At 48.2% G+C, this 17,518-nt stretch overlaps 1 protein-coding gene across 1 annotated transcript in view; it reads left to right on the top strand.

The window, feature by feature from the left end:
• LOC144953701 (interferon-induced very large GTPase 1-like) overlaps nucleotides 1–17,518 on the top strand; it is a 261,650-nt gene that overhangs the window by 37,783 nt on the left and 206,349 nt on the right. The window contains 2 exon segments of the mRNA XM_078884261.1: nucleotides 1,929–4,011; nucleotides 4,107–4,253. Coding sequence (XP_078740387.1) covers nucleotides 1,929–4,011; nucleotides 4,107–4,253 — 2,230 coding nt within the window.

A 17,518-nucleotide genomic window follows, 5' to 3' on the forward strand; every position in this document is an offset into this window, starting at 1 on the left:
TGTCTGTGTAATGCGAGCGTAAATGGGCAGGTCGGATGTGACGATCCGAGAGGGAGGAGTCAGGGTCACGTGGGAGACGGAGGAGTCAGGGTCACGTGGGCGAGGGGTTATAGGAAGGAGACCGGAAGACATCAGGGGGAGTCGAGGGAGTGAAGAGGGAGACCACGTTGGGTGGCCGCCGTGCCTCAGCCTGGTGGCTGAGGGGCTCATCGGACGGCGCCAGCCAGTGGGGTGAAGAGAGAGCAAAGTGCGCGGGGCGCACAGGGCGTGCAGGGGTTGCACGGAGCAGCAGAGTAGCTGCAGAGCGAGCAGAGGCTAGCACAGGGCGTGCGAGGTTGCACGGAGCAGCCGAGTAGCTGCAGAACTAGCGGAGGCTGGCAGAGGGTGCGAGGTTGCACAGGCAGCAGAGTAGCTGCATAGCAGAGCAGCAGTGGGGCTGCATAGGGAGCAGCAAGGTAGCTGTAGAGTGTGCGGGGCACAAGGAGAGACGACGCTGGGCCGAGGAGGAGGCCAGCGGGGTGAGCGGAAGACGAACACAAATAAAGGACCGACGGAGATCAACATCGTGTGACGGAGTCCTTCATTACATCTGGGACTGCAATATCGGAGGGTGGTAAGGCATGGGGAGTGGGGGAGGGGAGGTGGGGGAGCAGAGGTCTCTCTCGAAATCATTCGGGCAGAATGATGTTGTTTCTTGTTATCGGCCTCGTAACGCTGTGGAAGCTACCTGGCTATGTTGAACTTCTCGGCCAGAGTCATGCGCTCAGTCAATCCATGACACCTGGGTCAGTCACGTGACCTGCCAGCGAGCTGTCGACACTTCACATAGCCTAACAGTGCACCTAGCCTGGCACAAGCACCGTCGTGATGTCACCAACACTATGTGGCAAATTAAGGTTGCATTAAGCACTACACTTATATTTACGTGGCAGGTGATGTGTTTTTTAGGGATTCTAATTTAAATTGTGGCTTCTTGACCTTTCAGGGTGTTGGCCCAGGGCTCCCCTATTAGTCCAGCGAGCCAGGTTTTTCAATATACTTTGTTTTTAGTTTTTTAAATAAATATTCGAGCGGGATTGGTGGCCTCGGGGCTATCACACCGTGGTTTAAACCCACTAGCACATCGTATCTGAGGCTAGCGTTGTAGGCTTGTCTTCCCTGCCCTCTGCTGGTAATGATGAAGGACATTCATGATGGGGGGTAGGCCCGGGTAGAGCTGTGGCCAACAGGCAGAGCCATCCCCTGTTCACCGCAGGGTGCAACCAGGATGTCCTCTGGCCTCTGCATTATGTAACATCTTCTATGACCACGAAATATGTGCAGGTGTCTATGGCTGTAGCCGAGGAACTTCCATCTGGTACACATTCAAACGGAGGCTGACTGATGTCTGGGTCTGGTCACACACACACTTTATGCTTTTCAAGGCAAATGGGGAGCACAGCATCGCCTTGCCTTGATGTGCCTGCACTGGCAGCTGTGATTGTATAAAACACTTCTCTCTCTGACGAGTTTTTTTATTTGAAAGAGGAAGTGGTATTGTTGTAAACATACTAATTATTATTCGTAATCAACGTTTTTGGGTTTAGATCGCGTTATTTATAAATGTGTCATAACCCTCCACCACCCGACACGGCCAATCAGTAAAAAAGTATCACGTTGACAAAAGACAAATAGTTCACTGCTTGAGCCCACCGGTGTGTTGAACCGTGAAACCACAACATTTACAATTTTTAGTCGTACGACGTTTCGCTGGTAATTGCATCCAGCATCATCGGGCAATTCGCCAGAATGGTGTCGGGTGGTGGAGGGTTACGACACATTTATAAACAACGCGATCTAAACCCAAAAACGTTGATTATGAATAATATTGGTCGCGAAAGCCTCACATGTGTTAAATATAATAATTATAATAACGCGCCTTTCCCTAGGCAATATCTGGAGAGGAAGATGAGGAACGCTCAAGCCAGGCTCACGATGACCTTGCACGAATGCTCAGAGACGTGGGTCTTGACGAGGTTTACTGGAAACAGAAACTGCGCGAGGTTCTGCTAATTTCTAGTGCACAGACGCTGCTCCACCTCGACCGTCAGGAATGCAAAGAACTGGACTCGCATTTCCGTAAATCGTGGGAAAAGAAGGCGTTTTATAAAATGATTGCCATTGATGCTGATGATGTTGTGAGTGATAAAGAGGAGATGAGCTTAGCTCGTATACAAAATGACAATCCGTTACCTCCTGTCGTGTCTGAGAGAATGAATGAACCAACCCAAATGAGCAATTCTGTTTCAAGACATTGTAGGTCAGATGAGGAGATTTTACGGAATGCATCTGGGGGTCTTGCTCTAGAGGGAGTGTACATGAGTGGGAAGTTGGAGGATACATTAGAGAAGAGAGGGAAACTTTTGACAATCCCACAAACAATCCAGTTCGTGGATCCGGTCCACACGCCCATGACACAACAACACGAGTTTATTTCTTTCAGTGAAGAATCTGTGTTCGAGAAGGGAATGAAAGTCATGGGCTTTAGCAGCACTGTCTCAGAGCAAGGTTGCGTCTCTACCTTGAGTAGAGAACCAATCTCAATGCCAAACAAGTCATTGAATCTTAAGAAAATGCAAAATGTTCAGACTGATCATTCCCATATTTCCAGGACAGAGTACACATACCTGCCATTAGCCTCGGCGCATCTTCAAATGGCACAAATCAGGTTGTCTGATGCAGCCCTGAAGGAACTACAAAATATTGAGAACACCTTGGAAAACACGAAAGCAGATTTCAAAAGCGCCGTGTTAACCAGCATGATCAGAAACTTCTTCCACTTATTCGGCTCCCACGCAAACGAGGGACCCCTCGAATTTGGAGGAATATTTTGGAGGAAGGCGTCGGCTCAAGGTTTCAGTTTAGATCAGCAAGATGAAATGAAACGGCTCTTGTCCGAGTTATTGGGATCCACCATTGGTGCTGACTGTGACAGTCGGACGACTACTGATACGGGCGCTGCAATGACCACTGAGCCAGCTTCAAGTAGCTCTGGCCAGCACGGCCCGGTGCTCACTGATATGGTGAAGATGACTGTGACCACAATAGGCGGTGATCCTGACGTTCATGATCTTCCTCAGTGGAAAGCTGCTGTTGTTTCCAACAATAGGACATGGTCTCTCATCGACCGAGGCATCAGGTTTATACCAGTATGGGACATCGTCCTGTCCAATCATAGATGTGATTTTAAAGATGTCCTGAAGGTAGCCAGTGATCTCATAACAGCTTACGCCATCTTAACAAACAAGCACGCAAATAATTATCAAGATGATGCATTGGCTGCCACTATTGTCGAAGCCCAATCGATCATGCAAGATGTAAGGCAATGGATGATATCACACCTACAAGAATGGATGATATCAGACGATATAACTCATCTGGATAAACTGGGGAATCTAAAACAGAAATTCTATGAATGCACACAAACTAACAGGAGTTGGATCGACGCCTGTCTCTCCCATCCAGCCCTTCAGGAATACTTGAATCTGGCTGTATCGACATGCAAGCATTCATCTCGTGACGAACCAAAACAATTAAAAATGAAAATACAGCGCCTTTTAGAGCCGAACATCTATGCAGTGGACAACTTCCCCCAGCGCTCCTCGATAACGCAGTGGGTGTATGGGACTGATACGGTCAAGATTCGTGATGCCGAGCTAAAGGCCCTCGCTGACACATTTACAGAAACAAAGAAACGATTAAAGCGAGTCACGGATTCACCGACTTATTCTGAAACTGCGCTGAATGTTGCAAAAGTGAAGGGAACCAATGACGTCACATTTTCCCTCAATTCCCTGTGCCGATGCCTCCGAGAAATGACGCAAGTGCAGGAGGAGGAGCTGTTCATTGCAGCTGCTGCTGCTTCAGGGTTCAGTGCAACGGAGCGATTGTTCCACCGCCTCCTGGACTATGAGGACGTTGACTGCCTTCAACACGAAGTGGACAGGGCACACAGCGAGTACTCGGCTCTCAGATCTCAAAGCGCTCCCAAGGCTCAGGAGTACGTCCTTTTGAACGATTTGAGTACAGGAGCTCAGACTAATGCACGGACCTCCAAGGGAAAGAGGAACATCTCACATTCATGAAATCCCTTTCGAATGCAAACATCTGCCCCAAAGTGTCAAACGTGGTGCAGGTCCATGATGGAAGCCCCATTCATTGCGAGCAGACAGAGGAACGTTTTAAATCTCTTGTTTCTGGGACTGCATTGGCTATTTTGCAGACACGGGAAGTTGAGAGTAAAACAAATGAGAATGAAAGGTTTATGAATCTGCTTGAAAGGCTGGACCTTCAAAAATACTAACCCCAGTAAAATTCACACAGGGGATGTGTGTGTTGTTAAGTCAGCAATGCGTACACAAAACACCCACGCACAGAACAAGAACTTGCCCCTTATTTTTTGCAGAGACTGATCACGGGTGACTATGAAGCACGGTATGTTGGTGTTCAGAGTGAAAATAAAAACAATGAGGAGCAGTGCGATGTTGAATCATTTGACGAGGTGATCAGTTGTGACATGGACTCTGACATCCAGTACTTTGCTCATCGTTGGGAAGGAGATCATCCAATGGCCCCGCCAAATCCCAGCTACTGCCAAAATGTTAAAGAGCTTAAATACAGCATCATTAAAAAAAGTCACGTTCTAAAAATATCAGAATTCAACGTACGCTTGAAGGATGATGACGTCACCCTGTTGCTGCTCTATTTAAGACTGGGAGACAGAGCAGAGCCTCATCATTCTGGCGAATTGCATGTTGATGCTGGATGCAATTACCAGCGATACGTCGTACGACTCAAATTGTAAATGTTGTGGTTTCACGCTTCAACACACTGGGTGGGCTTAAGCAGTGAACTTTGTCTTTTGTCAACGTGACACTTTTTTTGCTGATTGGCCGTGTCGGGTGGTGGAGGGTTACGACACATTTATAAATAACGCGATCTAAACCCAAAAACGTTGATTATAGAAAACTGGAAGAAATGTGTGGGAAATGGACGTGGAGCCTGAGGGGTTATCTTATTCAAGAGGAGAATAAGCAGCATACTATCATTAACAACAAGACAGACACAACGTATGATTTGAGTTGGTCAAGCGTTGAGCAAACGGTTTTTGCCAAAATACAACGAGATCAGCCAAAAAATTGAAACATATTTCAATGCAGATGATACTGAATTGTTGAGTCAATGGAAAGCTAACTTCGTAAAGAGATTTGAAACAATTAAGGATGAGCTTGTGACTGATAATCACAAAAAATGCACCGATCTGATGAAGCAAAAGAGTGCTCGGATCAAGCTAGATCAAAATAGATCACGCTATGAGGATCAACTGATGAAGAAGAGCAACGATTTGGCTTCAAAACTGAAACTACCCGACAGAAAGATATTCGATTGGAGAAAGAGTTCGATCAGATGTGGAAAGAATGGACCGATGAAGTGACAAAAAGCATTACCCCACCTGCCTTTTCTTGGATTTCTGTTTGCACTTAGTCACATATTCACTTTAAGATGTTTTTTGTTCATGTTTTTGTTTATTGTTTGTTGCGGTTGCACCCGATTCAAGAGCCGAATGGCTCACAGGGCTATACCTAATAAATGAACTTGAACTTGAAAAAGTTGATTTTAGACGACATGCACAAGATGCACTTAACGATCATTTTAAAAGGTGAAACAGATTTAATCACTAAATTGATGAACATGTATGAAAATGAATCTTTCATGTTTAATCCTCAATAATATGTTGTGATTAAACGAGAAGGTATTTGGTATATGTTAAAAAATGAATTTTCTTACATTAATCGACGATAAAATTATATTGTCAACAAAATATCAGAGGATGCAGAAAATGCAGCAAGGAAGGTTTTTAAAGATCTTGAGAAACGGAAGCTTGGTTACAATGAAACCAATATACATAAAGTAATACAATCTGTGCTGATAGCTGTAGATGCTGGTGTAATAAACCTTCTCGAGACGGCTCTTGGAATCAGTTCTTTATTTTCCACTTCCACAGTTACACACACTCCCCGTTGCTGACAGGCAACGGGAAGCGGGCAGACAACCAGCTAAGTCACTCGCGCACGTGGCAGCCAGAGCCCCGTACGAGCGTGGCTCCTGCTCTCTTCGTTCCCAGGTCTGCTCCCGACTCCCTCGTCTCTCCCCCTCTTCATCCCTCGGTCACGTGGTACCCCTAAGCCAATCCTCCGTTGTCAGCCCAGCCCGTTCCAGATCATTCCCCGTCAATCCCGGGACCACGCCTCTGATCCGGCTTCCCATTAGCTGAGGCCCAAATTGGCCAAGCCAATGACCCTAGCTAACATGCCGTAATCACGCCGAGGCCATGCTCCCTGGCTCTCCCTTTATTGGCTACAAAGCGGGACCGGCAAGCCGATCGCCACGTGAGCCATACATGGCTCTTATTACACTGGTATAAATGATACAGCTTCTAAACGCAATGTAACAGTGAAGCTCACAAATAGGTATAAGCTAGATTTAGTAATACACATTTTGGCCAATGCTGAAGGGAGGTTTCAGAAAATACAGAATGATTTCCAGAGGGCAAACGATCCTCTAATATACCTCAACAGCCAGAAAGAAGATTACTTTAACAGCTTTAAGATTCGATGTAAAGGAGCAACAGACACCACCATCTTTGCTGACACTTTGTGCATAAAACTCAAAACATTCGTGCACAAGGCAGTCTGTGACAAAGCCAGCCTTGACATTGCAAGCAAAATGACGTCAAATTGTCCGGCATTCAATGGCAATCGATCAAATTTAGAAAACTACATCATGATACATTTAGCAGGAAGAGAAGATTTTAAAGAATTCATTGAATATATTCAGAGACCAAAACAATATTTTCAAAGCTATATTAAAGAACGTGTTGAAGAGTATTGCTCAGCAAACGAAAATACAACAATTCGTGAAATATTACTATCATGTCTTGAGCTTTACAAAAACGATGTTTTTAAAGCAATTACCGATGCAACAACAGCTGTCCAGAAAACCAAAGGCGATGCATCATCGTGGCTGGATGAGTTTAGTAAACAGCTTGGTGACAAAATACTTGTCCCAAGGCACAGTCTGGTTAGAGCTGACTACAAAGACATAGATGACGTCGGCTACTTTAGAGAAGAACTAACCACAGCAATGATAACCTTGGTGGTACAGTTGAATGAACAATATTTTAAAGCATCCTTAAAGGATTTTGAAGACGTAATGAACACACCTCATGACATGCTCTGTGAGCAGATGAGTGGGTGCTGGGTGCAGTGCCCATTCTGTAAAGCCATCTGCACAAACACGATGCCCAATCATGACTAGAACCACAGCGTTCAGATTCATCGGCCAGAGGCAGTTACAGGGTGGAGACGTCATGGAACAGATCATTTTGTGACAGATATTTGTACGAGTTTAGTTGATAGTGATCGCCGGTTTGTGCTTTCAGAAGACAATGAAATACCATACAAGAGTTATCGTACAGCAGGGCCAGAATATGCAAGGTGGAGCATCACGCCAGACTTCACCGTGCAGCCATATTGGAAATGGTTTGTCTGCAGATTTAAGTCAGACCTAGAGAAGCTTTACAGTAAGACGTTTATAGGCGATGGCACCATTCCAGAGGGCTGGACAACAATTACAAAGGATGCGGTTATTGCAGACTTGCAGAAGTAGTAATTTGAACACTCTTGATAAGTTACCAAATGGCAACAGGACCTCAATGCAAAACGTTTGTATTTTTCTTTATAGGTGTTATAAATACGTTTTATCTACAGTAGCCCATTATATATTTAGTATTAGATAAGCATATCCTTATAATATAATTATATATCTAACATTTAAATGGGAATGGTATAGCGTTGCTGTGGTTTCCCCACCTAATGATGATTGCTTGTGTTGCAATCGAAACGTCGTGATTTATTTTATTTTATACCCTACGTGACTTTACCGAAAGAACCAAAGAGTAGCTTTTTCTTGGTTCTTTCGGTAAAGTCAAGTAGAATGGAAGTAATAAAATAATAAAAAGAAAACATAATATGTTTAATTTTTCTTTTTATTATTATTTTATTATTTCCGTTCTACGTGACTTTACCGAAAGAACCAAGAAGATGAATCCCTGCAGTTACGAAAGCTTTAAATCGAAATCAAAGAGTAGCTGTTGTGGATTCTCTCATTTATAATATCATTATCAACATTGGCGCAATAATGAATTGCAGTAACTTTATCATTGGAATGGCACCATTCGGCCATTATATTGGCATAGATAATGCAGTTATTCAGTAGAGATCACGTTGATGAATTCTGAGATTAGTCAACATAGGGAAGGGACTTTAGATTCGGATTGCTTCGTGCTTTGAAAGGAAACCACTACCACTTTTGCCAAATTGGAAGAAAGCGCTCGGGAATTTCATGGGGTAGCTCAGACTTGTCGTGTTTCAGAACGATAAATTATTCTCATAAATAGCATCCCAGGCATGAGCAAATTACCTAAATTGACTCGTTATCTGAATGTTATGTGAACATACTGCCGTCTGCTGACCACACTACGGCCACACACCTCATACATCGTGGTTGGTAACACTGGTCAACACACTTTTCCTGGCATAAGGTATTCCAACGGTTTAAAGGTAATTTTGGGGTGCTGATTCCAAATCTGGCATCAGTTTTTGTCTATCACATCAGGGTTTTGAGATATCAAATATTGCATTTTCAATAAAACTGCAGAAGAAAAATATTAAATAAATGTGGATATCTACATAAAATGATATTATAAACACACTATCCTAAAAATACAGCACCATATTTTAACACTAAAGCAGTCACTGACTCTCAACAACTTGCAATCATAAGTGACAGAGTTAATTTCGGGTAAAATCAATGAAAATGGGGTATGCCGATAGCATAAAAATGAGATGTGATAGAGCAAGTCTGAGATCAGATTTGGAATCAGCACCCTGAAATTAGTCTAAAACAGCTGCAAAAGTCCAGGCCAAAAAAACATGTTTTTTTGTTGTTGTTGACCAGAGTAATTTAAGTGCTTATCCAGGCTTAACCTGCTCATTGTCTGAGATATGTTCAAAATATATGAACGTAGTTTTACAAGATGCGAAGTGAAAACACAGGAGCCTGCACTTTGAAGATAACTTTACTGTAGGGAATTACGTAGTTTAGCAATTATGAAAACGTGCCATTGTAACATTTGTTCTGTGTAACTTGTTTATGTCAAAATCTGAAGGTTCCCATTGCTGATTGTCCCGTTCATAATGAGACAAACAAGACGAGTAAATACTCACAACTTCCTTTCCCCCATGATGCACGTGTAGTATTGTGTTGTACTACGTCTTGAGATGCGGTTGCATTTAGACTCTGTACAAATACAAATTCCATTGTCATACACCTATTGCATGTTCCAAAATAAGTAATTGTGGTGCCAGTCAAGGACCCTACCCATCTCCTTTTTCCAGATTGCATAAAATTATCACCACTTTGCCACATTCAGTCACAAGCTTCTGCCATTGGATTGCAGAGGTTACACTGCTGGCTTAAGGTTGCAAAATAGATACGAGGTGATGGTTGGATATTATTATCATCCACATCTCGTTTGAGAGATAAAACTGTGCTACTTTGATGGAAAATAATCCAAAATAGTTTCCATGAACATGGCCTTGTCACCATAGCGAGATTTCGATAGTTATCGACAAATCTTAAGCCGTGTTTCAAATCGCACCATGAAAAATATCATCACGGTAACCCGATTAGTTTTTGTCATTGCTAGGACTCGAATGCCAATCACTTGTAATGAGGTTAGTCCTGCGGTGATTGTAAACATGTAAGCGTGGTGAATTGGGACTGTGCATAACCACATGACTGTGTAGACTGTTTTGCTTGAATTGTAATGAATTTCTATGATTTAACGGAGAGTTTAGATGCCTGGAGTAACATTAATTAATGGAAACACGCTTCTGATTAATGTGTTTTTCATGATGTTAATGATTAAATGTATCTTGTTGTGCAGTAGTTAATTTCGTCTGTGGGGTATTGCTGGTCTATGCATCTAGGGTAATTGCGATTCTGGAGTTGTTTGTGCAATCGCACGGTACTTTGAAATATATCTGACATATATCTTGTATGAATAAACTCAAATCCTATGATAATAAACACGACTTATATGAGTGAGTGTGTGTGAGTCTGTGTATTTGGAGGAGATCGGTGGCGCCGTGGTTTGAACAGCGCGACTTGAGTTTGATTCACCGTCACAGCCAACGTCAGTGGCGAGTGATACCTGGGCCTCCTGTAGGGTGGTATTCAGTCGTAACTTGGCACCTGCTACGGTGTGACAACATCAACTCCAATGAAACCAAGGTGGCCAGGCATAGTTCTGTCACAGCACCCATCACGTAGTGTAACAGCTTTAATAGATACTGTTAGGTTTTTTTGGTAAAGTCACGTAGGTAAAAAAATAAAATTAAAAGTTAATAAAAGTAATAATGGAAATAAAATAAAATAATAAATCACAACGTTTCGGAGGCAACACAAGTCTCGTGATTTATTATTTTATTTTAATTCCATTATTTGTTTTATTAACTTTTATTTTTTTACCTACGTGACTTTACCGAAAAAACCTAACAGTATGAATCCTTGCAGTCACAAAAGCTTCAAATCTAGCTTTAATAGAGTCTCGCTAAAAGCATTGCTACACGGGTGACAATTAAATTTATCTGTGTGTGTGTGTGGAGGGTGGGGGTAGTAGGGGAGCGGTAGTGCTGCGGTTAACGCGCTCTGCTACTAATCCAGCCACTCGAGTTCGATTTACATTCACAGCCAACATCAGTGACGATTATCTGAATCGGTCCTGGGTCTCCCCTAGGTCGACTCTGCCTCAAATGAGTGCCTGGTGCGATGAGTAAACATCGTCGCTGGGAAGACCGGGCGGCCGGGCGTGGTGATGGCTACCAATCCCCTCGTGTGTGGAGAGGAGGCGTTGTGGAGCTCTAAGAGATGTTCCCACTGAGCTACATGATCATCATTATCTCAACTCGTAAGGCATCGCAGAGTTGTACTCAATTTCACTGAGTGAAAGAACGGCTCAGAGGCTCGAGGAGGAATCACAGAAGAGTGGGAAGGCAGCAGCCAGGCAGAGAACCAGCACCACATTTACCCCCCCCCCCCCCACAAAATCCGGCGCAAAAGGACACTTTCAGGATTCAACGTGAATGTTGAGGTAACAAAATTTAAAATAAGATAAAATGAAGGTCAAAAGAATGATACATAAACCAATTAAATAATTAAGTACATATTTCACGTAGGTAGATGATAAATACTATATCACGAAAACATAAGAATACGCTTTACCCTTTCTGGCAATAAAACAGGAGGTACATATTATTTTTATTTCATTTTTCTACCTATGTAACTTTACTGAAAGAACCAAAGAGTATAAAACAGGAGGTGTTAAGATGAGCAAACACCAAATAGAAACCTTTTCGCAAGAAATGAAGTTACTGCATTAACCCCACGTACTTGTGGTGAATATGGAAACAAAACACGCTCTGATAATGTGTGGCATTGTATTTGAAACTGATTTGGCCTACACCAGAGACAGCTTTCTGTAGGGTCTAGTCTCACCAGTGGCAGACCGGAGAACGCCAAAAGGCGAACAGTATAAAGACAGACTTGATTCCTTGCAAAATGATTCTATTTGGTGTTTGAACATCTGAAAACTTGTTTTATTGCCAGAAAGGGTGAAACCTATTTTATGTTTTTATACTTTGTTTCTGGCAAACAGGTCCCACGATATCACGAGTGGGTTTGGAGGTGCCAATTTAAAAACCAAGCAATCAACATTTCTAATCAGGGCTTCGTAGCAACGTTAGGGTGAACTCGAGATTACGATTCACCTGCCCTGCCAGAAAAACGGGGCTTTGTCAACAAAACCAAAACCCGAGGCAGCCACCTGCTTCAGCAAGAAACACTCATCCTGACAGTGCCCCATTTCAGTCAAGCAACGGAGCTAATTTCACTGCACGTCTCAAGTGCTGAGCCGCGCTGGCCAGAATTCGGCAAAGACATTGACCACTTTTCATGCAGGCAACTTGAGAACACAGACGTTGTGGCAGTCAGAGTGAAAGCTTTGGGGGAAGAGTGTCTCTCGACTGAGGAGGAGGAGAGAGGGTCGCGCGGTGGTGGCTTTGTGCGAAAGTGGTTGCAGGTGTGTGTGGGATTAGATCAGCTCGCGAGCACGAGGGATTGGACTCATGAGCACGCTGTGCTAATCAATTTGGAAAAAAACCAAGTGGGTGACTCAATAAGAGGGCCCGCCGCAGAGACTGCCGGGGCTGGGGATTCTCTTCTGCTCCTCATCTTGTGCCGGGCGGCTGCTGAGATGGAGACGTGAGACTGTGCCGACCACGGGGAAATTCCTACTCGTCCACGGCCAGGGAGCCCGCCGTGCTGGTGGGTCAGCACCACAACCATCACCTTGGAGTCCAGCCTGGGGCTGATGACCACTTGCTGGCCGGTGGGCGCGATCGACCTGGGGTTCTGCAGTGGACGGCTGGTCCATTCACCAGTGGGTCGTCTCTGCAACCATCGTTTTTGGAGCCAGGGGTGGGGCATCACGGGAAACCACCCGCTGCTGCCGGGAAGGGAATGCTTCGTGAGGACTGGGGCGTCAACAGCTGGGACATGTGTGGGGAGGAAGAGAGGTGATCCTCTGAGGTGGTGATTGTGTTGAGGAGTGGAGTGCTGACGTCAGGTCACACTCGCCTCGGGGGTGGGGGAATGCCATCAAGGAAAAGTGACGTCATGCCATCCGGGGTATTTGAGGAGAGACCCGTGACGGAGACGAGATTTTCGCGGTGAGCCAGAAGAGTGAGCGTTAGGGAAGTAGGGGGCTCCGGGATAGAGGGTTGAGAGCCAGGCTAAAGGGCTGCTTTACCCGGCTGGCCGAGTTGGATGAACCCTCGGTCAGTGCTGTGGGAAGAGCCTGATAGCCTGGTAGGGTGTAGGGAACTCCCAGTACCCTTCCCCTGGGGAGATTAGTTAATAACTCTGTGTTAACCCCTTCCCCCGAGTTAAGCGCAAGCCCTTAATTAAAGAGTTGGCGTCGGCCCCTGCACGACTGGCTTCAGCGTCCTTCTTACCACATAACAACTGGTGTTAGAAGTGGCTTCCGTACGCGCGGAAATGTAAAAATCCGGCGCGAAACGGAAGACCATGCCAGGACGAAGCTGCGGCTGGCTTGGCAGAGACCCCGGAGTTCGCGGCCCTGGAGACGCGCCCCGGAGAGGTGGCCTGGCTGGAGCCGGAGGAGGCGGCGACTGGAGGAGCTGCGGCACCGCCAGCTGACGTCTGGCGCATCATGGCAGCCCAGTTGGAGCTGCTCCAGCGGTCGGTGGCTCAGCTCACCGTCGCGCTGGCGGAGGTGGGAGCGCGCACACACGTCGTGGGCGAGGGGACGCGCGATCGTTGTTATTTGGCCGACGTCGCGCCTCCCGCCGCAACTCGGGCTCCTGACATTTTCGCACTGGCTGCGACAGAGCAGGGCGCCGCCATTTTTTTTCACGACGCCGCCTGCGGGCGCCATTTTTTCCGCGACGCCGCCGGCGGGCGCCATTTTTCATGCGTTGCCGGAGTCGGGCGCCATGGTTTATGCGACGCCGCAATTCCCCATGTTCGCCGGTGCTTTGTACATCACCGCAGATGTTGCGGCGGGCTCGCCGCGGGCCAGGGCGGTGGAGGCGGCTGCGGCCGCCGACGCTCATCGGGGGGGTTGTCTTGCCTCACGGCAGATGTGGAGCGTACGTTCACAGGAAGTTCCTGTTTTTTTATGCTCATTTTGGTCACGTGACCAGGAAGTTACGATTTTAGATCTCCACTGTACCATGCGGGCGTCGGCCATTACACAGATAAGTCAAGATGGCGGCACGCATCGCATCTCAGTGAGACCGCAGACGCACTTGTCCATTGTGGGAGCTTAAGAAGCATTGTCTGTAAGTTGTTTATATTCCTATAATATTGTCAATGCTGTTGTAATGTTGTAATGACCGTTATAGTGATGTAAATGCCTTTATGGTGCCGTTTTAAGTTGTTGTAGTAAATATGAGGCCTAGTTAGTAACGAAGCCTGCGTCTTTCCTTATTGTGGATGTTACTTGTGATTTAGTAGGTCGAGTCAGACTTGTGCCTATGATGCGATCCTGAGAGTAAAGATGACGAAGTATCTCATCCACAGTTTAGTGTTATGTGTAATGCTGTACATTTGGGGTGCAGTGGGATGAATACACGATGTGCCTGTATGCAACGCACCGGCTTGTGCTTTGTCTAGTTGTTCAGTGGTAATGTAGGGGCCTGGTCCGTTCAGGATCTATTGTTATCTAAGACAATGTTCTGATGCTGTGGTGTGCATTGTGTTGGTGTTTCCGGATTATAACAGATGCTGTATCTGTGTTTTCTCACCAGTTTTACCTTGTTACAATCAATAAATGACGATTGGAGTTGGACGTTCGTCCTGGCTCCGAGGATTTATTGAACGCAAGGTTATCTACTCGACTAGCGGTGCAACGCAGCGCACAGCCTGCCGGGGCCGCCGGGGCTCCACGTTCAGGCGTGGGGACTGTGGCCGCGTTGACGCCGGCGACCGTCGCTACAGGTGGGTGTGCGCCGGGGGATGGGGCGGCTCGCCTGCGGCTGCGTCGGCTGCTCCCTATCACGCCGTTTGTGGCTAAGGGTGGGGACTGGGCGGACTTCCAGGCCCGCTTCGTGGTGGCCTACCAGTCGGTGCGCTGGCTGGAGGATGAGGCCCTACAAGCACTGCCCACATACTTGGACGCTTGGGCCTTGCAGACCTTCTTGTGCTTTCCACCAGCGCTGAAGTCCACGCTGCAGTCCGCCTTTGATCAGATGGCTGCGGTCTATGATCCACCATCTGCGGCGCGACTGAAGTTTACGGCGCGCCGGCGGGAGAAGGGGGAGTCGCCTCTCGCTTTTCGCTGCTCCCTCCTTGCGCTGGCTCGGGCCGCATACCCCGACGTGGAGGGGGCCACAATGGACTCCCTGGCATTGGACAGGCTGCTGGATCTCGCGGGGGAGTTGGGAGTCGCTCTGTCCATCACAGCGGAGTCCAATATTACGTCGTTGGCCGTCGCCCAGAACATTCAAACTCAACTGGTACTGCGGCGGCCTCCGGCGATGGTGGCGTGCGCGGGTGCTCCGGCCCCGCGGATGTGGTGGCGGTCCAGGAGGAAGAGGCCCTCGCGGCAGCGGCGACCTACGATCGTTTCGAGGTCGGCGGATCTGCTCGCCGGACAGGGGGGCGGGGCGAGCGGCTCCTTCCCGTTCACAAGTCCGGGGGCGGGTCACTTGCTTCTGTTGTGGCCAGCTGGGCCACTTCGAGAGGGGGTGCAACAACGCCCCCGGTGCCTACACCAAGACCTCTCCTCCCGCAGACGTCGCTCCAGTGGCGGGACCTCCCGGGCACCAGGCAATTCACGACGCATCCATCACACGGCCGCTCCCTTCACCTCCAGGCGTCTCACGGGGTTAGGGTCCATCTTCACGGGCCCATCTCTGGGGAGTCTGACTCGAGGGTCGAGGGAGTGCTGTCGAAGACTGGCTGGCCCAGACGTACTCGCCAGTGGCAGGCCCTCGCGCATCGCGTGGTGGCCGCTGCTGCCGGGTCCTCGGCCGTGCTGGGGCGCATGCAGGGAGTCGAGGTATGGATCCTGGTGGATACGGGGGCGTCTGCCACCATGGTGTCAGAGGCCGTTTTTCGATCGCTGCCGTGCAGTGTGGGGCCGTTGTGGCTGGTTCGGGGGGCGTGCGTGGCTGCAAACGGGAGCAGCCTGGGTATTTTGGGCCATGTTATCGCATCTGTGTTGGTCTCCAAGGCTTTGGCGGTGCCATGTCTATTGGGCACGGATTTTTTGGCCTGGTCGACCAGGGGTGCGTTGAAATGCCGCCGGGGAACCGACTGCATTTCCTGCAGTTCTGCTCTGTGGTGGCTCCCTTGGCCGCTAGTGTTCGTGCGCTGACCACGAAATCCGTGACGGTCCCACCCGGATCACAGATCCTACTTCCCTTGAGGCTGCGCGGCCCGCTAATGTTGGAGTCCCCAGAGACAGGTATCCTCCTGTCTCCCTTCAACTATTATTCAAGGTTCGATGGGCTGGTGGGTGCTTTCACTGCAGTGGCGGCGGGCCAGGATCTTTTTTTGCAGGTCCTAAATTCGGGGCCCACGTTGATCGCTGTCCCTGTTGGTGCGGTGTTGGCTCATGCCACTCCAGGCCCTCCTCCCTTTGTCCGGAGGCCGCCGGGAGGGGTGGTAGCTGGTGTGCTGCCCGCGGGGAGGGCCGACGCATTGTGGATTGATGCGTTGTGCACTGTAAATACCTTGTTGTCCTCTCAGGAGCGCCAGCGGCTCCGCAATCTCATCGTCAGGTTCGCCGATGTGTTCAGCCAGGATAAATTCGATTTGGGACGTACCACTCTTTTTGAACACCATATTGACACGGGCGACTCCGCCCCTATTCGGCTGAATTCACACCGCTTTAGCCCAGCGGAAAAAGATTGTGTCCGCTCCGCAGTTGATGACATGTTGGCGGCGGACATTATCTCCCCTTCCACTAGCCCCTGGGGAGCCCCCATCTTGCTAGTCAAGAAACGGGATGGGAGTCTCCGGTCCTGCGTCGACTTCCGTAAGTTAAACAAGGTTTCGGTGGCCGATGCGTACCCTTTGCCTCGCATGGACGATTACCTCGACGCCCTCTCGGGTGCGCAGTTCTTTTCGACCCTCGATTTGCTTTTGGGCTTCTGGCAGTTGCCGCTGGATGAGGCCTCCAAACCCAAGACCACGTTCCGCACACCCCAGGGGCTGTTTCAATACAATCGGCTTCCTATGGGTCTTCATTCGGCCCTGGCCACCTTTTAGCGCCTCATGGAATTGGTCCTGGCAGGGCTGCAGTGGGAGTCTTGCTTAATTTACTTGGACAACGTGATCGTTGTTGGTCGTACATTTGACGAACACTTGCTGCGGTTTGAGGCCGTGTTCGCCAAAGTGCGCGCAGCGGGCTTGAAATTCAAACCCCAGAAATGCCATTTGCTGCAACCATCGGTGAAGTATTTGGGCCACTTTGTGAGTGCGTCAGGTGTGGCCACGGATCCGGAAAAGACTGCTTGTGTCCGGACGTGGCCGACTCCTACATCTGTCACGGAGGTGCGTAGCTTTGTGGGCTTCGCATCGTACTATCGCCGGTTCATCCGGAATTTTGCGACCACTGCATGCACTCCCTGCAAAGGACAGAAATTTCGCTGGGAGAAAGAGGAGGAGGCTGCTTTTGCGGCGCTTCGTACGGCCTTGGCAGACGCGCCGCCTCTGGGGTACCCGGATTTCTCCCGGCCATTCCTCCTCGACACCGACGCCAGCGACACGGGCATCGGGGCTGTACTGGCTCAGGTTATCGACGGGGTGGAACAGGTGGTGGACTATG

The sequence above is a fragment of the Lampetra fluviatilis genome, chromosome 81 (assembly GCF_964198595.1).
Source record: "Lampetra fluviatilis chromosome 81, kcLamFluv1.1, whole genome shotgun sequence".
NCBI lineage: Eukaryota > Metazoa > Chordata > Hyperoartia > Petromyzontiformes > Petromyzontidae > Lampetra > Lampetra fluviatilis.